At 49.6% G+C, this 19,482-nt stretch overlaps 3 protein-coding genes across 12 annotated transcripts in view; 1 reads left to right on the forward strand and 2 right to left on the reverse strand.

Moving 5' to 3' along the window:
* CNOT4 (CCR4-NOT transcription complex subunit 4) overlaps window positions 1-11,085 on the reverse strand; it is a 90,578-nt gene extending 79,493 nt beyond the window's left edge. For 7 of the 8 annotated variants that reach the window (XM_040438344.1, XM_040438334.1, XM_040438313.1 and 4 more), the window contains exon 1: window positions 10,545-10,789. The gene's annotated coding sequence lies outside the window, so the exon portion shown is untranslated. Of the gene's footprint in view, window positions 1-10,544; window positions 10,790-11,011 lie in introns of those variants that run through there. The other variant, XM_040438308.1, reaches the window with a different exon arrangement.
* LOC121002326 (basic proline-rich protein-like) lies at window positions 8,855-10,495 on the reverse strand. Its single transcript, XM_040433786.1, has one exon. The coding sequence runs from the start codon at window positions 10,493-10,495 to the stop codon at window positions 8,855-8,857; it is 1,641 nt and encodes a 546-aa protein (XP_040289720.1).
* A 522-nt stretch (window positions 11,086-11,607) lies between the features above and the next one.
* NUP205 (nucleoporin 205) overlaps window positions 11,608-19,482 on the forward strand; it is a 94,671-nt gene continuing 86,796 nt past the window's right edge. For all 3 annotated transcript variants that reach the window (XM_040438355.1, XM_040438361.1, XM_040438365.1), the window contains exons 1-4: window positions 11,608-11,702; window positions 13,749-13,891; window positions 14,744-14,915; window positions 19,479-19,482. The exon at window positions 19,479-19,482 is cut by the window's right edge and continues 141 nt beyond it. In XM_040438355.1, the coding sequence (XP_040294289.1) occupies window positions 11,675-11,702; window positions 13,749-13,891; window positions 14,744-14,915; window positions 19,479-19,482 (347 nt within the window). In that variant the 5' untranslated portion in view covers window positions 11,608-11,674. The remainder of the gene's footprint in view (window positions 11,703-13,748; window positions 13,892-14,743; window positions 14,916-19,478) is intronic.

The raw sequence follows: 19,482 nt of genomic DNA on the forward strand, positions 1-19,482 counted from the left end.
CTATCCAAATATCATGTGTGGTCCTTCCTGAAAGGTCTTACAAGTCACATCACCCAGAATATTTGAGAATGCAGTACCTTCAGATGCTGGAGTAAGGAAACTGAGGAATTTACTTTAGGAATCTTCCATCTAAATTTGGACAACCCCTTCAAAACACAAGCAGGACCCCAAATACATGGAAAGGAATGTGATGAGCGGAGGGAAAGCCTGTGCACAGTCATCCGGGGAACTGGAATGCAGACAAGTCAATAGCTGGGACTGGACAGGCTGTAAAAATGTCACCGGGATCACTGACCCAGACTGCAGTGGGACATCAGCATAACAATAGGGTGCCTGCCAGAAAAGGTGGCACCCAGACATCCTCAGTACGTTACATGATGCAACGCAGTGCATGTCGCAACATAACTGCTTTCCCAGGCTCCTGAATAGCTTGTTATGTGTGCAAGAACAGCATGTCACCACCGAGACCAGTGACTGGCTGCAGCGCTTACTAGAACAGCATATCACCACTGAGACCAGTGACTGGCTGCAGCGCTTACAAGAACAGCATGTCACCACCGAGACCAGTGACTGGCTGCAGCGCTTACAAGAACAGCATGTCACCACCGAGACCAGTGACTGGCTGCAGCGCTTACAAGAACAGCATGTCACCACCGAGACCAGTGACTGGCTGCAGCGCTTACTAGAACAGCATATCACCACTGAGACCAGTGACTGGCTGCAGCGCTTACAAGAACAGCATGTCACCACCGAGACCAGTGACTGGCTGCAGCGCTTACAAGAACAGCATGTCACCACCGAGACCAGTGACTGGCTGCAGCGCTTACAAGAACAGCATGTCACCACCGAGACCAGTGACTGGCTGCAGCGCTTACAAGAACAGCATGTCACCACCGAGACCAGTGACTGGCTGCAGCGCTTACAAGAACAGCATGTCACCACTGAGACCAGTGACTGGCTGCAGCGCTTACAAGAGCGGCATTCCAACCAGTTAGTCATGTAAGGGGATAAGGACTAGATTTGCCTTTCAGAAGAGTTGGACAAGTTGCAACTGCAGCAAGATTTGACACCCAAATCTCCCAGAAACATAATGTCAGGGGGTAGATGCTGTGCCCGCTGTTTGATTGTGCAAAAAAAGGCACAACTAAACAGGTATAAAACTGGTACCAAGAGGGTGACCCGGGAGGTGCAGTTATTACCATTACTCTGCTGGCAAAGCAAATCAGGAGGGAATGAAAGGAGCGGAGAAAATACAACACAGGTTTCTGGAGCGCAGCCATAGAAGCAGACCCTCTGTGCCAATCAGATTCACTTATGCCATAAGTCTTATGGGCACTCCATAGTGGCAGTGAGGTTGTACCGACGGCTCAAATGCAAAATATTCCTTTCTATTAGAGGGGAAATGCTCATGGAGACAAGCCTTAACGAGAGCCGCTCCCACCATCAGCTCATCAACGAGGGTCCGGCTTCTCCAAACTGTGAAAATCAGCTGGTTACTGGTGGAAGACGTATCGTTATATTACAGGTCCACGTACTGGCTCTTTGAGGACTCGTTATCACTTCCATGTTGCCCTTTTAACGGAGTTTCTCCTCAAAAAATATTCTACCGTCTTCAAACCAGCACCTGGATCTGAATGCTTTTGAAATTGTAATTAACCCCTTAAGTACCCGCACGGTACATGTACGGCGGGCTGATCAGGCAGGCGCAGGAGCTGCGCCCAATCAGTGGCACGGACCTGGCAGTCACGGACAGCTGGGCCCCTGCTGCATAAGCCGGCATCGGTGAAAACACTGATGTCGGTGTGTTTAACCCCTTGCATGCCGCCATGCAGAGGGTTCAGGGAGGATACGGGTGCCCTCCACTTCCCCATCGGATCCCCTCGCTGCAGGGGCGGGGACCTGATGGCAGAGAAGGCAAGCCCGATGCCTTCTATAGGCATCGGGGCTTGCCTTCTACGGAAGCCTGTGAGATCCAGCCCTTAGGCTGGGTCTCACAGGCAAGGCTGCCAGCATAAAAGCTGACAGCCAATGCATTACAATACACAATGTATTGCAATGCATTGCAGAGGGGATCAGACCCCCAGAAGTTGAAGTCCCAGAGTGGGACAAAAATAAAAAGTTAAAAAAAACAAAACATCACATGATCCACCCCCTCACCTGAACGCCGTAGAAAAAAAAAAAAAAAAAAAAAAACTGTGCTAACACAATCATTTTTTTGTCACCTTACATAACAAAAAGTGCAACACAAAGCGATCAAAAAGATGTATGCCCCCCAAAACAGTACCCATTAAACAGGCATCTCATCCCACAAAAAATTAGACCCTACGTAAAACAATCGGGCAAAAAATAAAAATAAACTATGGCTCTCAGAATATGGAGATAAACATAATTTTTGTTTCAAAAATACTGTTATTGTGTAAAACTTACATTAAAAAAAAAAAGTATAAATATTAGGTATCGCAGTGTCCGTAACAACCTGCTGTACAAAAATATTACATGACCTTACCCCTCAGGTGGACACCATAAAAAACAAAAAAAAAACCACCTGTCTCTAAAAACCCATCACAAAAAGTGTAATACCAAGCGATCAAAAAGTCATATGCACCCTAAAATAGTACCAATCAAACCATTTCATACCGAAAAAATTAGCCCCTACATAAGATAGTCAACAAAAAAAATGAAAATAAACTATGGCCTATAGGGTCACTTTTTTGGAGTTTCTACTCTAGGGGTTGATCAGGGGGTTTTCAAATGTGACATGGCAACTTAAAATTATCCCAGTGAAATCTGCCCTCCAAAAACCATATGGTGGTCATTTCCTTCTGCGCCCTGCCATGTGCCCGTACAGCAGTTTACAGCCGCATATGGGGTGTTTTTGTAAACTACAGAATCAGGGCAATAAATATTGAATTTTGTTTGGCTGTTAACCCTTACTTTGTTACTGGAAAAAATGGAAAATCTGCCATAAAAGTGAAATTCTGAAATGTCATCGACATTTTCCTTTAATTCTTGTGGAACACCTAAAGGGTTAAAGTTTGTAAAATAAGTTTTGAATACCTTGAGGGGTGTAGCTTCTAAAATGGGGCCATTTTTGGAAATTTTCTGAAAATTTTTAAGATTTACTTCTAAACTTCTAAACCTTCTAACGTCCCAAAAAAAGAAAATGTTATTTACTAAATGATCCAACCATGAAGTAGTCATATGGGAAATGTAAAGTAATAACTATTTTAGGAGGTATCACTATTTGTTTTGAAAGCAGAGAAATTGACATTTTGAAAACTGCGAAGTTTTCAAAAATTTTTGTAAATTTGGTATTTTTTTTTATAAATAAAATTTTTATATTTTGACTCAAATTTACCACTGACAAAGTACAATATGTGACGAGAAAACAATCTCAGAATGGCCTGGATAAGTAAAAGCGTTTTAAAGTTAACACAACATAAAGTGACACTGGTCAGATTTGCAAAAAATGGCCTGGTCCTGAAGAGGTTAAACATGTTGTATAGCGGAGTTACTCAATAAAATGTATCTGTGCAGCACCACCTGCTGTTTATTTTTCCAATCTCTCTGTCCACCTCACTGAGGTGGACACATATATGTTGAATTCCATCCTTCAACTGCAACCAGCTGCAGCAGAAAGGACATCCCTTGAGCTGCCAGAGAATCTAGCAGAGCAATTGGAGCAAAGAATTGGAGTACTCTCTGGACCCAGGGCTGGTTCTAGCTTTGTTAGAAAGAGATGGCCATGCACTACATGAGGTCTGATTTTCATTTGTTCTATTATTCATGGGATAACCCCTTTAAGCAGCACCCATGAGACATGCCAAACTTCTGCTTATCAGTAAGTTGGACCGATTTTGATTTCCACTGGTCAGCCATGCTAGAAATAGAGGCCTCTGTAGGCAATGTCCAGGACTCACTTTTTCCCACAGCTCGTCAGCCATAGTGGTCATCCTCAACCCATGTGCCCGGCGCTGTACATAACCTTTATTATTCATCTCCCTTGTTACTCACGTATTAGCCAATTATAATGAAGTGCCTGATATAGATGCTACAGGTTGAGTACTCTGCGTCTCAGTCACAGCTTTATCCCCCCCATTCCATAATAATCTCAAGCCGTGAACCAGAGAGGGAGCTCAGTGATGCTTTGGGAGGAGTGCTTGGTCTTCAGGGTAAGAACCAGGCAGAAGAGCAGCATGCACCATGAGCAAGACTTTCATGGAGCAGTCACACGTGGCCATCATGACCACAAGGTCAGCCTTCCTACCCAAACATCCCACCCTGTCCTCTACTAGATGGCAGCTGAGTTTACCAGGTGGCCCATGCCAGCGCTGCCTGGTTGCTGGGGGCAGTACAGGCCGGACCTAGTAGAGGATTAACAGGAAATTGTGGCATTCCAGAAAGTAAAGCTTTGGGGAGTACCGAAGAAAGTCCTCCTACTGAACCGGTCTTGTGACTAGCAGGACGTGGTGTCACATCAGGGCTACTACCTCTAAACAGATGAGTCAGTCGCTTCCCCAACAAACACACTTATCTATTATCTAGATGAACGACGGGGCACAGAAAGCTCTGAATTTACCAGGAAGTACAGATGGTGACTTCTTACCAGGATATGAACTCCGCAGCCTGCCATAGCAATTATTCATAAGGTAACCCTAAGGCTGGGTTCAGAACTGAGCGTATTCGATATGCGCTTTTTACAGGTGTTTTTAAAGGGCGGAAACAAGCAAACGCCAATTTAGGCGCGTTCCCGCTGAAGTCTATGGGTGAGAACGTGCGACAATACGCCCCAAAGAAGCTCCTGTACTTCTTGAGGCGTAGGGCGTTTTACAGCGCGTTCGTACGCGCTGTAAAACGCTCAGGTGAGAACCATGCCCATAGGGAAACATTGGTTTTTGCCTGTTGAGCGTTTTACAGCACGTAGGAACGCGCTGTAAAACGCTCAGGTCTGAACCCAGCCTAAGGCAAATCTATATGGTGCTGTAGAGCAGGAGAAGTAACAAGCTGCCTGCCTCTTCCATGTACATCATGGTGGACTGGAGGATAAAAAACTTCTAATACACTTCATTAATCAATTTTCCATTTTTCTTAGTATTTTCCTTCCCTAAAGTGCTCCATTCACTGTGTGCTAAAAGCTCAGTACGGAGTGTGAAATTTATGAATGAGGCCACAGCAGCGCAGGGAGTACGGGCAGGAGAGCACATTCCTGCTCCTGCCTGTGCCCCCCAGAGGTTTACTAACTCCTGGCGTAGCACATATACCCATGATCGGCAGGGGTCATGGGTGTTGGACCCCCACTGATCAGATGCCGATGAACAGTTCTAAAGTCTCAGTAAACCCCTTTAAGCAGCGGGCACAGTGTCCCGCTGTCCCCCTCTCAGTCGTTTGGCTGCTATGGAGCGGATTACAGGTTAAAGTCTTTGGACGTTTAGGTGGCATCTTTCAGGCTGCACTGAGCAGGATTCAACTGTCAGCCACCCTTGGCGCCAGTACTGCGGCAGAATCCGTCTGCTTGTCTCCTTTATGACTAATGGTGCGATATGTCTCACATTTCTAAGATGAAGATTCACACAACAGTCATTCCCTAATATACAGTAAGGAAATGCTTCAGACGTTGTGAACACAGCAGAAGGCACATGGCTGGAGTGGACGGACTGCGGACTACATCTGTTGTCAGTGGCAGAGCATAGACTGCTCTCATGCCCACTTTGACGGACCCTTACTGTTAGCCAGTACATGAATAAATGCATCCACAAGGACATTACATCGATGACCAATCGCCGGGTCCTGCTGCCGGGATCCCCATCAGGTTTGTCTGTAAAGGGCCAAACATGCTGCCTATAAAGACAGTGACAGCAGGGTAGTGCCAATGTGACACTGAAGTGGCACAGTGATTTCCAAGCTCTGATGCACAGCAACCAGCCTCCCAGCAAAATCTGCTGCGACCACTGCTCACAGGAGTCAGCTCTGCCTAGTCACCAAGTCATGCAGGACTCCAGGAAAGCTGGGTGAAAACGGTGTCAGAGGACATTACCTGATACAGCTCCCATGGGGGTTGTCACCCAGCTTTCCCAGAGTCCTGCATTACTACACCACCTGACAGATTTGCCATTCCGGAAACTCACAGAAGGAAGGGAAGCACAAGTGCGGAGCGCTACGTTTTCCGGGTGCCCAGACTGAATAAACTTGCTTTCGTACAACGCGGTTGGATGCACAAAAGGTTATTATCTGAGCGGCACAAGGATCTGTAAGCGTGTGAGCCGAGGAGGTGGCTGAGGGCTCGGATTGGAAAGCAGAATGTCTGCAATAATGTGTCACAATGGACTTCCCAAAAATAGACAGAGCAAGGATCAGGGGTAGGGTGTATGGAAGAGGAAGGGTTAAAGGGCCACTAACCCAAAGCTGAACAGTGCGGGAAGCGATACAAGATCAGACCGTCTCCTGTCCGTCAGTCTTAAAGGGCTGATAACAGGGAGCAATAGGGTTAATGCGGCAGAAAAATCCCATAGAAGAAGTTATCCAATACGGTGGGTGATAAGACGTGAACCATATGTGGAATACACCGATCAAGCCCTTAAAGGGGCTGTCCATCCAATTTATTTATTCCAAATCATCTAGAAATGCCATGTGCTTGTCAGTAAAACCGTCTAACAAGACACGTTGTCTCTTTTCTGATGGGCAATCACAGCACCATTGAAACTAATGGGTCTGCATCCGATCCATAACCTACAGCCAGGCGCATGAACCCCAAGACCCCTTTCACACGAGCGATACGGATTAGGTTTGTCTGCGTTTGCGTTCAGTTTTTTCTGCACGAGTTCAATGCGTTTTGATGCGTTTTTCACGCGCGTGATAAAAAAAACTGAATGTTTACAAACAACATCTCTTAGCAACCATCAGTGAAAAACGAATTTCACCCGCACTTGCTTCCGGATGCAATGCCTTTCTCACTGAAGCCCCATTCACCACTTCTATGGGGCCAGGGCTGCGTGAAAAGAGCAGAATATAGAACATGCTGCGTTTTCACGCAACGCAGAACTGATGCGTGGGAAAAAATATATAAAAACGCTCATGTACACAGACCCATTGAAATGAATGGGTCAGGATTCAGTGAGGGTTCTATGCGTTCACGTCACGCACTGCACCTGCGCAGAATACTCATGTGAAAGGGGCCCAACACTGGCCGAGAAGGGTCACCCCTGTGACAGGCCAACCATTCCTGAGAACTGCAGGGATCGGCATGACCCGGGCAAAGCCTCATCCCGTGTTTCACGGAGAGCGCACACATCATTTGTTTTACCACGTGCATGCTCTATTTTGTCCAAGTTCACGGATCCATCAAGGATGTCATCCGTGTTTCGCAGATCGTTAGAAAGAGATGCTTTGAAAATTATTTTTCAGCTGCTCAGTGTCCGTGAAACACGGATGGCACATGGACAGCGAAAAAAAAAAAAAGGACACACAGACCCATCACGGATGCATCACTGACATGTGAATGAGGCTTCATTGTTTTATACCATTCTCAGTCTTATCCGCGGGAACATGCGCAGGACACGCCATCCTCACACATGAACAGGGAGACTATAAGAAATTTAGACTACACGAAGAAGTGCGCGGTCACGTGAGGACCGCCCCGATGGCTTCTTCCATAAAACCCCAGAAAACAAAGGTCACATGATGTACGGCTGCTTTCTCAGCTGGCAAAGGTCCAGGAGGGGAAAGGGTCGCGTTCTGTAGTTCTAGGTCTTGTTAGAGGCTTTGAACGTTGCTTTACTCTGCACTGGGTTATTCCTATTGGAAATGTATGACTAACCATCAGCACTGACGGACAATGTCCGTTCTTGGAGGGAGCGCCCGGCTGCCCATTCATTCACACATTTGTAGAAGCAATTGCAGAGGAACACCACCACGTTACGCTGAAACCAATCAGCTGTTAAAGGAAGGGGGCGCTGCAAATTCTTCCTAGGCCACTGAGGACACCCTTATTGGTTACGTGGCTCACGCTGCTCAGTCCCATTAGAGTGATGGGGCTGAGCTGCAATACCAAGGACCGACACTGTACCACAGACGGCGCTGTGCTTTGTAAGCTGCTTGGAGGCCTCTTCAAACAGCTGATTGGTGGGAGTGCTGGGGGTCCAAAGAATAGATATTGACGGGCTATTCTGAGGATAGGTCATCAATATTAAACCACAAAATCCCTTTAAGGGGCGACACTGCTGTAGCTCTAGACTCCAAGAGCCTGTGTGACAGGACAGGCAATGCAGACTGGTACAGACTGCAGGATGGTCGCCTGCCCTAGGACAGGCTCAGTCATAGCTGCAGATCTGCTTCCTCAGACTGGCTGCTGTGCACAAACACAAGCCCAGCAAGGAATGAAGATCCAAACTACAAGAATCCAATGTACCAAGGAAAAAGACAACATCTAGATCAAGGGGACTACTCCTATCATGTCCATAGCCGCTGCTTGTGTAAGGAGTTCTAGTCTGCACAGAACATGAAATACAATGCATACTGTGTAAGGCCACCTCAGGACAAGGTAGGTCAAGGTGTGACTAGAAACAGAGCAAGTGAGGAGGCAACTATCGGCCAGGGCTGGACGAGGACTCCCAACAGATGACTACAATCATGATGTCATTCCCTCTATAAGCAGAGGACAGCTTTCCCGTTAGAAAGCCATCACGGGCTTCAGGATCATCGCCGTCTAGTCCTCAGCCAAGGGTAGTACATATGGGGGCCGCATCTAAGATGGTGGGGGGAGACATAACCAGGGGTGACTCTCAGGAGGAAGTGAAAGTTGGGAAAGAGAAGGATGAGGCCAGTGGGAATCAAGGCTGGCAATGTGTCTAGGAGGAGGTCATTGAAAGCTGGGGCCATCCATGTAGGAGGCTGTGAGTGATAGAGTTGCTTTGGAGAGCATGTTTGGGAGAAGGGGAGGGGGAGTCGGCGGGAAGGCGCAGACCGCCAGGGGAGGAGGGGACGGCGGGAAGGCGCAGACCGCCAGGGGAGGAGGGGACGGCGCAGACCGCCAGGGGAGGTGGGGACGGCGCAGACCGCCAGGGGAGGTGGGGACGGCGCAGACCGCCAGGGGAGGTGGGGACGGCGCAGACCGCCAGGGGAGGTGGGGACGGCGCAGACCGCCAGGGGAGGAGGGGACGGCGGGAAGGCGCAGACCGCCAGGGGAGGAGGGGACGGCGGGAAGGCGCAGACCGCCAGGGGAGGAGGGGACGGCGGGAAGGCGCAGACCGCCAGGGGAGGAGGGGACGGCGGGAAGGCGCAGACCGCCAGGGGAGGAGGGGACGGCGGGAAGGCGCAGACCGCCAGGGGAGGAGGGGACGGCGGGAAGGCGCAGACCGCCAGGGGAGGAGGGGACGGCGGGAAGGCGCAGACCGCCAGGGGAGGAGGGGACGGCGGGAAGGCGCAGACCGCCAGGGGAGGAGGGGACGGCGGGAAGGCGCAGACCGCCAGGGGAGGAGGGGACGGCGGGAAGGCGCAGACCGCCAGGGGAGGAGGGGACGGCGGGAAGGCGCAGACCGCCAGGGGAGGAGGGGACGGCGGGAAGGCGCAGACCGCCAGGGGAGGAGGGGACGGCGGGAAGGCGCAGACCGCCAGGGGAGGAGGGGACGGCGGGAAGGCGCAGACCGCCAGGGGAGGAGGGGACGGCGGGAAGGCGCAGACCGCCAGGGGAGGAGGGGACGGCGGGAAGGCGCAGACCGCCAGGGGAGGAGGGGACGGCGGGAAGGCGCAGACCGCCAGGGGAGGAGGGGACGGCGGGAAGGCGCAGACCGCCAGGGGAGGAGGGGACGGCGGGAAGGCGCAGACCGCCAGGGGAGGAGGGGACGGCGGGAAGGCGCAGACCGCCAGGGGAGGAGGGGACGGCGGGAAGGCGCAGACCGCCAGGGGAGGAGGGGACGGCGGGAAGGCGCAGACCGCCAGGGGAGGAGGGGACGGCGGGAAGGCGCAGACCGCCAGGGGAGGAGGGGACGGCGGGAAGGCGCAGACCGCCAGGGGAGGAGGGGACGGCGGGAAGGCGCAGACCGCCAGGGGAGGAGGGGACGGCGGGAAGGCGCAGACCGCCAGGGGAGGAGGGGACGGCGGGAAGGCGCAGACCGCCAGGGGAGGAGGGGACGGCGGGAAGGCGCAGACCGCCAGGGGAGGAGGGGACGGCGGGAAGGCGCAGACCGCCAGGGGAGGAGGGGACGGCGGGAAGGCGCAGACCGCCAGGGGAGGAGGGGACGGCGGGAAGGCGCAGACCGCCAGGGTAGGCTCTGTGTGGCAGTCTTGAGATGTTTGTGAGGGGGGGGGGGGAGTGCTGGTCCACACAGGCTGTGTATTCAGGAGTGAGGTGGAGCAGAGGTTGTGTGTGACAGGAGGGCAGGCTGGTAGTGTGTGGGGCACAGCTGGGTGAGGCCTGCAGGAGATCTGGAGGATGTGTGTGAGGCCTGGCCCCAGGGCAGGTCGGACGAGAGGTGTGCAGGCCGCTGCCAGGTCTGGACATAACGTGGGTGAGGCCGAGGCCTGTGACAGGATCCCCCTGCTCTCCTTACCCTCGCACCGCCCTGGCCGCTCACAGTGAGTGCTGGGATGGTAATGGCGGGCACTGGGGGGCGGACCGGCAGCTCCTCCTCCTTCTCTGGCAGTTTGTCGGAGCTCACTGGATACAATCCGTGTATAACCGGCTTGGTTTCGAGACAGCGTTAGAAATACCCGGGGCCTGGATGCTCCTGTCCTGGGGATCTTCACCACCAGACGGCCACCATCTTACATTGGGGGGGGGGGATACTGTTCTGGCAGCTGAGGGAGGGGGAAGCGCCATGAGCATGCGCGAAGTGTCCGAAACGAAAAACGAGGCCGAAGCATGCACCGCAGAGCACGACGGGAGCTGTAGTTTCAGCCATGAACTGGTTCTGAAGAATACCGTGCATTCGTAGTTACACTGAAGCTCAGTTGTCAGTCAGGGGTACTGTCACCAAGATGAGACCCCATTACCAGAGGTGTTCCAGATAATACTCACATATCAAACATGGCTAGCCTGTCTTCTACCGCGCACGAACTACATATCCCGACCAGCGTTGCACAAGGTCCGGTGAACGTTTTTACCATAATAAAAAGTCCCTTTTATTACAACAGACAATTTATTTCAATGCCCTCATGCTGTGACATAAACCCGAGAAGACACTTACTTCCAGTGCGCTTTGCCTTTTTAGGACATGTGGGAATCGCTGCTGGGACACGTAGTTTTCCCCGTTCCCTAACTAAACACAATAATAGCCGACTTACACTACATCTCCCAGAATCCTTTGGGCTCCTGTCACATTACCAGTCTTTGAACGGAGACGAGTAGGTAAAAACATCCCCATGATGGCCCTCTAGCGGTGGCCGCTGGGAAATGTAGTTCTTCCACTTCCTGACTCAAACTAGTAAACGCGAAGCAAACTACATCTCCCAGCAGCCCTTTCGTTCCAAACTTTTCTGACAGACGGCTAAATAAGAATTCATAATCGATTTTTCGCTGTGCACAGGATAATTGCCAGACTGTCTGGTGCAAGTAAGGCCGCCGGGGGTTAGTTTTGGGAAGGATATCGTCTTTCTTTTGAGAGCTGTCTGGACAGGCAATCGTGAAGGCAGCCTGAAGAGAGCAGGCGGGTTCCGGTTGGGAAGTTCAGTCAGTCCCAAGATGGCAGCGCCGTTGGCGGTAAATTCAGGTAAAATGGAAACTTGTATTGCAGGGTCGTGTTGGTGGAGATGGAGTGGTCAGTGCGGGAGGCTACCTCCCGGGGCTTTCCCATAGCGCTTAGTGAACGGCAGTAAACATGTGCTGAAGGCTCCGTGGGGCAACAAGTCCCAGCATGGCCGATCGTCCTGCTAGTATGGGGGAAAGTCCGTGCCCACCCTGTGATCAGGACTCGGATATTTCCCTCTAAGATTAGAAGGAAATACAAATTATTATAAAAGACGCACATAAGCGCCATTTACCGCACGGAATGTGTCAGAAAGCCTGTGCCTGCATGCATTCCATAGTTATAAGTCATTGTTCTGTGAAACGTATGACAAATATATCAGGGGTGTGACTATACAACCCCAAATGTGGTACACCATGTCATGTGCAAAATCTAAGAAGCGAAACAGTGAGTGCAGCTCTGGAGTATAATACAGGATGTAACTCAGGATCAGTACGGGATAAGTAATGTAATGTATGTACACAGTGACTCCACCAGCAGAATAGTGAGTACAGCTCTGGAGTATAATACAGGAAGTAACTCAGGATCAGTACAGGATAAGTAATATAATGTATGTACACAGTGACTGCACCAGCAGAATAGTGAGTGCAGCTCTGGAGTATAATACAGGATGTAACTCAGGATCAGTACGGGATAAGTAATGTATGTACACAGTGACTCCACCAGCTGAATAGTGAGTGCAGCTCTGGAGAGTAATACAGGATGTAACTCAGGATCAGTACAGGATAAGTAATGTATGTACACAGTGACTCCACCAGCAGAATAGTGAGTGCAGCTCTGGAGTATAATACAGGATGTAACTCAGGATCCAGTACGGGATAAGGGTACTTTCATACTAGCGTTTTTCTTTTCCAGCAGAGAGTTCCGTCCTAGGGGCTCTATACCTGAAAAGAACTGATCAGTTTTATACTAATACATTCTGAATGGAGAGCAAGCCGTTCAGGATGCATCAGGATGACTTCAGTTCAGTCACTGAACGGCGCTTTGGACAGAGGAAATTATCTCCGTCCAAAATTCCGGATCAGTTGCCAGAATCCGGCATTAATTTACATTGAAATGTATTAGTGCTGGATCCGTCCTCCCGGTCTGCACATGTGAAAAAAATATATAACGGATCCGTTTCTCCGGATGACATGCGGAGAGACGGATCCGGTATTGCAATGCATTTGTGAGACTGATCCGTATCCGTCTACAAATGCTTTCAGTTTGCATGCAGATTGCCGGATCACTCTGCCGCAAGTGTGAAAGTAGCCTAAGTCATGTATGTACCCTGTGACTCCACCAGCAGAATCGTGAGTACAGCTCTGGAGTATAATACTGGATGTAACTCAGGATCAGTACAGGATAAGTAATGTAATGTATGTACACAGTGACTTCACCAGCAGAATGGCGAGTACAGCTCTGGAGTATAATACAGGATGTAACTCAGGATCAGTACAGAATAAGTAATGTATATACCAGCAGGATATGCAGTCATGCACACTTTGCTGTGTCGTCTTCCCAACTAACCCATTTTTATAGATTTGTAACAATTTGAAGACAAGGCAGAAAGTAACTTATGACTGTAGGATCAGAGTGCGAAGCAGGGTTTGTTTGTGTTCTGTAACCATGGAGATTGGAGACACACTGGTTTGCATTGGCACTTGGCTATTTTCTGAACTCCCATAGTGGTAAATGGCGGGTGGCTAAGCATGCGCGGTGTGCTCTCTCTTCACTTAGGGGCCCCGTTATGGAGATACGAGCAGGTCCCAGAGGGGGCTCAGTGCTGTAAGGTGTGGTATTCCTATGTAGAGCATAAATGTGGGGTGGATAGAGGCTAAAGTGTCCATCAAATGCTGGGAATTGTAGTCCTTCTCCACAGTAATAATTTATGCCCTCCCATGTGTTTAGGATGCAAGCAAGGCTTCACTGTGCGATAATGATTATAGTACATAGGGTGGGGGGCAATATCGCTTTACACAGAGGAAGTTTGTACGTTAATGGTGAAGTATAAATTGTGATCTGTTCCAGGGGCCAGTTTGTGGGGTCCATACAAAAACATCTGGACGGCAGTGGAAAATGCGTTGCTGAAGAGGCAGCCGGAGGCTGTGCACGTCCTGGACCTGCTGCTCAAGAAGCATAAGCCGGACTTAATCTCCCTCTTCAAAAACCCAGTACGTTTTATGAGACGAGAGCGGATATGGCGTGTGATATTTATGTCTGTTTGGGTACCTTCACACTTGCGTCAAAGTTTTTCGGTATTGAGTTCCGTCCTAGGGGCTCTATACCGGAAATAAACTGATCAGTTTTATCCTAATGCATTCTGAATGGAAAGCAATCCGTCCAGGATGTATCAGTTCAGTACTTTTACAGTATACGGTAATACCGCATTGCATACAGATTGCCGGAACTGCCTGCCGGAATCCAGCAACGCAAGTGTGAAAGTACCCTTAAAGACCCTGCCCCACCACTACCATCTTTAACCCTGGGGACTGACTGCCATCTCGTCCTGTACTCAAGCGTATGGATCCAGTGTGGTCACCGCTGCCTTCTATTCTTATATATTATTCCTACCTATAGCTTTCTGATAAGCTCTTCATTACAGGCACTGCTCCTTTAATTCAGAGGTGCGGTTAGATCACCACAGGGGGGGCCCTATAGGCTAGGGGGGCTCACAGTGCTATACAAAATGGGCACTGAGGTCCTCATGGCTCAAAATTACTGATTGATACTGATCCGTTAGATGACGGATTGACTGGAGTCATAGTAAGGAGCACCACCATGCGTCCCTCCCTCTTGATAAGTTGGTTGTTAAACAACAAGGGGCCCACATACAGTTCCTGCATGGGGGCCCTGTACTATATATGTCCACCCCATGGTTCGCCAGCATCAGTAAGGCCTGGTATAAAGACACCTCTGTGCAGACACTGGCACTAGCTCCAAGCTTAGCGTTGATGGTGCTCCCATAGGTGTGAATGGAGCTGCAGCCCGCACATTCAGTTTAATCTCTTCTTATTTCACTGCAGGCAAAGAGTCCCCAACAACATGAAAAGATCCAGAAAGCCAGCACAGAGGGCATCGCCATTAAGGGGCAGCAAGGAACCCGACTTCTCCCAGAAGCTCTCATCAAAGAGGCATTTATCCTCAGCGACTTATTCAATATCGGAGAGGTGGCTGCGGTGGAGCTTCTGCTAGCAGGTGAAGACTAGTTGTATACGGGGCTTATGTCTGTGTAACGTAAAGGGGTTCTCCGGGAATAATGATTTTTCAGCCAGTGTCTGCAGCCTGCCTCTATAAACAGAAGATTCGTATGTACCTGCTCCCTGACGCCCTAGTCATCTGCGATGCCTCCGCTGTGTCCATGTTCCACTCCCTGGCTTGTTTCCTTCTGGCACTGCATGGGCATAGTCACATGCTCCGCTTCTGGCCGTGTCACAGGGAGCAGATAAGTATGAGTCTTCTGTTTACAAAGGCATGCTGTGGGCAGTTGCTAAAAAAAAATCTGTATTCTTGGAGGACCCCTTTAAAGAGTTGTGCAGTTTCTGGAGGAAGCAGCACAGAGGATCCACCTGCAATAAAGAAATGATTTGGCATATACTGTCCCGCTGCTCTGTTTATCCGTCTGCAGCGCTGGCATCATGTCGACAACCCATGACTGCTGCAGCCAATCACTGCCCTCAGCAGTGCACACAAGAAGCCAGTGTTTGGCTGCATTGGTCACTTGGTGTCAACATGATATCACTCCTGCAGCCGGATAAACAGTCCAACTGGGTGAAACAGAGCAGTGGCACAAGATCTGCCAGGTAAGCAACGATCACTTATTTATTGCAGGTGGATCCCCTATTATGTCCTGTTTCCTCCTAAAACCAGACATCCCCTTTAAGACACCTTATCCTCTATTTGCGAGATAGGATATACGTTTTTGATTGTCAGGGGTCCAACTGCTGGGGCCTCCATCGACCACAATAACTGGGCGCCATGCTTTCGGTTTGAATGGAGGCGCAGACACTTGTCTACTGCTCAATTAAACTCTATAGGACTGTTGGAGATAGCAAAGTGCTTTGCTGGCAGCCCCATAGAGCTGAATGGAGCAGCAGTGCGTGTACATGACTGCAGCTGCATTCTAACAGGGGAGAACGGGTCCCTATTCACAATTCTCCCCAATGGTCAGAGCTCCATCTGCAGTACGCAGCCCTGCAGGGTGAGCGAATGTGAGGTCACGGTTAATAGGCAAAACGAGGGTTGCTCTTGGTACTCACAGTTTTTATATACTTTGGGCAGGCGTACAGCAGTGATGGAGAGGCTGGCACATGGATCCTCTGGGGCACTCTCTGTGTATAGAGACCAGGCCGGGTGGTAGGTGAGGTGCCCTGGGTGTTGTAGGTTTAGTGTGCCTGTGGCAAGATCCCTTATAGTTTGTGACGCCAGTGCCGGTAACGGTGGCACACCGATTTGTTGTAGGAAGAATTGAGGTACACACAGTTGTAGTGAACCAGAACTCCTTTTTACTGAACAGTTCAACTATATACAGTCCTCAGTTATTTCCATATGCATAATGTTGAATACAGGCAGGCTTGACATAAATGGCAGGCAAAGTCTTTGCAAGATACTCAGAGGGAAAAACACTTACAGATCAGGCTGCACTTTTCTCAGATCCTGTCTGGCTTTCACCAAGGCCCATATGCCCTATAGCTGGCTTTATCCTTGGGTAGGGAAAACTTCCTCTGGTATATATCTTCTTGCTTTAAATATCCTTCTGCCCTTCAACTTTCTATTTTGCTGGATGAAAGTGTCTCTGCTCTGTACTTTTCAAGGTGCTAATTATCCTCAGGAGGTAACTTCTTCTACTGGGTGCAAGCTAGGAGCCTGGGCTATCTAGCTGCATGTCAGAAGTTGCTCCTCAGCTCCTGCCTGTCTGAAGTGACACTTGGCTTCTGACCACACACTCTTTCTCTGAACTGGACCTGACTATATATACTAGGGGGTTCCCTAGCTCCCTCTACTGCCTAGGAGGAGGAACTACACCCCTAACAGGCCTGGTACACAGGAATTAACATGTCAACATACATTAAAATGCCATATAAAATACCATAACCATGTTCCACAGGAGGTGGAGAACAACGTGACCCAATTGACCCTTGTGTAGTGCCCACCCTTACGTAGTGGGACACTACACAGCGATCAGACACTTAGGGGGTCATTTATTAAGACCGGCGTTTTAGACGCATATCCCCCATAGCTGGCGGTGGATCGGCCGCAGTTATTATGTAGAGGATCCACCACCACTTCTAAATGTAATAGTTGACTGCTTCCTAGCTGTCTTACGGTTACCAGGCGTAGAAAATTGTAAATGAGACTGGCCTCCCGCCCCGCCCCTTCTCCGCCCACGCCACACCCATTTTTTAGACCTGGTGTGAGCGGGGAAAAGTCGCAGATTGTGCTGCAAAGGACCTTTGCGCCGCAATCTCCGCCAGAAATACTCCTAATATAGGTGTATTTCTGGTTAGTAAATGACCCCCTTATTTTCTATCCTGTATATAGAGGATACATTGTCTTAATGAGAGAACCCCTTTAAAGGGATAGTCTCCTCTCTAGGAGGTGCCAACACTTGATGACCGGTTAGGGTCTGACTTTGGGACTGTGAAGGGGCTGCAGCTCTGATTTAACACTGCGCCCCTTCACTGTAGGATACCCTCTATGCCATCACTTTATAAGATGGTAACACCACATTAACTATGTAAGTAAAGCTTAAAGGGGTTATCCAATTTCAAGACCCCCCTCCCACATGTGTCGGGCCCCTCACCGAGGTAATATACTTACCCCGATCCCTGCGCCACTCCTGGTCCCCACACAGCCGCTGTTGCTTCTTCCTGCACAGGGATGAAAACATCCGATGTTGGGGAGGAGCAGCCAATGGCAGGCAGGGACGGGGACAAGCCTCCCTAGCGTCACCCTCGATGCCTGCCATTGGCTGCTCCCCCCGCGACACCGGATGTTTTCATCCGCGTGTAGGGAGAAGCGGCGGCGCGGGGACCAAGAGCGGCGCTGGTAGCTGGGTAAGTATATTACGGGTAAAGGGTCCGGCACATGTGGGGGTTTTTTCTTGAAATTTGAATAACCCCTTTAATCAGTGTTCTGGTATACTGTGTGTATGCTCACCTTGCCCTGTTCAAGATATGTTTGCTGTCAGTGAATTAAACAATCGTTGTGTACATTCAGGACTAGCAATGATCTAGTCCAGCCAACACAAATACACAGCTTGTCACAGCGTATCCCCCTCGTGACCTGTATGAACTGCACATGATCAGTAATGTTTTTTAGCTTGTTTTCATCGAAATTACAATAATAAAAGTATATAGGCTTAACGCTTCTCACAGCTGAGGCTTTGCTTTAGTTGTATCCAGTCTATATAATCCTCCAGTTACCTTTTTACCTGGACTGATATATTGTATCAAACTATCGGGACAAGAGAGATTTATGCTGCTAATACCTAATAGACTGAATACAACTGTAACAAACCCTCAGCTATTAGACAGTTTTTTTTTTTTTTTAACATCTGGCTGTCAACAAGAGTGGTCCTATTCACTGACAGCAAGCAGAGATTTTGCAGTGGTTTTGATCAATAGTGTCCAGTGTGACAGGCGCGCTGTTCCGTTATCTGTTATAGAGATGGAGTGGCAGCGTGCCTGCTCAACCACCCAGGACCCAGACGCCATCCTCGTGATTGGTGGGGACATCGTCCCTCTTTTGAGCAATTTTGTCTTTTTCCCGTGCAGCGCGTTGTTCTTGTTCTTGCTGAGAAAATTCTAACCTGCTGCTTCGTTCCGGGTCCTTGGCAGCTTTCACCTGCTTTCTAGTCCGGCCAGTGAATGTTTTTAGTGGTGACCTGTCCCCAAGCGGCACGTGACCCCGTCTGTGGAATGGAAGACCACTGAAGGGAGGCAGGGAGCAGACAAGGCCGAGGTTTTTCAGCAGTTAGCTGTGGGGTTCAGGAATAAAATGCTGAGATGCGGGACAACTCCTTTAACTGGGACAAACCTTTAATGTAAACTGAATCCTAAATAGGAGAGAAGGATAAAGATTCCCTTAACCCCGTTAGTAACGAGCCTGTTTAAGACATGTCAACGCATTTTAAGAGCCGCAACTTTTTCCATCAACATTGGCATTTTTTTTTTCATTTTTTTTTTTGTTATTTTTTTTTTTTTAATGGCCCACCTTTAGGGTATATGTGACTTTCTGACTAATTCTGCCATTTTTATTTTATTTTTTAAATATTTAGTGCTGTTCGGCATAAATCCCTTTTGCCGCTGTCTCCGCTGCCCTCACATGGGATGTGCGCACCTATTCCCGCACAGTGTTCCTGCTTAGCTGCATTTACTATTACGCAGCTGAATGAGATGACAAAGGAACACTTCTGGTCGAGACCCGGGCATAAGAGCGCGCAGCCCATCTGAGTGCAGGGGAGTTGCCCCTACAGGGGCGGATGTACATCTGTCAAAACGCCTTAGATGCCATGGTCGCTATTGGTTGTGGCGCTCCCACCCAAATTGCTACCTGCCACGGGTAGTGCACTGGGTGAGAAGAGGAGCTCCGGCACTGCAATCTCTGGGGGCAGCTGCACTGCTTTTTCACGTCCTAGAGTAGCCAGTAAGGGAAATAATAGATTATGTACTTCTTATATCAATAAAGGGTCCACTTTCATTACAAGGGTCTGCGCGCAGGCTGCATGCGTCTGACCAGTAAAATGGTTTTGTATTGCAGGAGA

Source organism: Bufo bufo, chromosome 1 (genome assembly GCF_905171765.1).
Source record: "Bufo bufo chromosome 1, aBufBuf1.1, whole genome shotgun sequence".
Classification (NCBI taxonomy): domain Eukaryota; kingdom Metazoa; phylum Chordata; class Amphibia; order Anura; family Bufonidae; genus Bufo; species Bufo bufo.

What these genes read in the sequence shown, in the direction of transcription:
- LOC121002326 (XM_040433786.1), bottom strand. Translation starts at nt 10,495, where the DNA reads ATGTCCAGACCTGGCAGCGGCCTGCACACCTCTCGTCCGACCTGCCCT.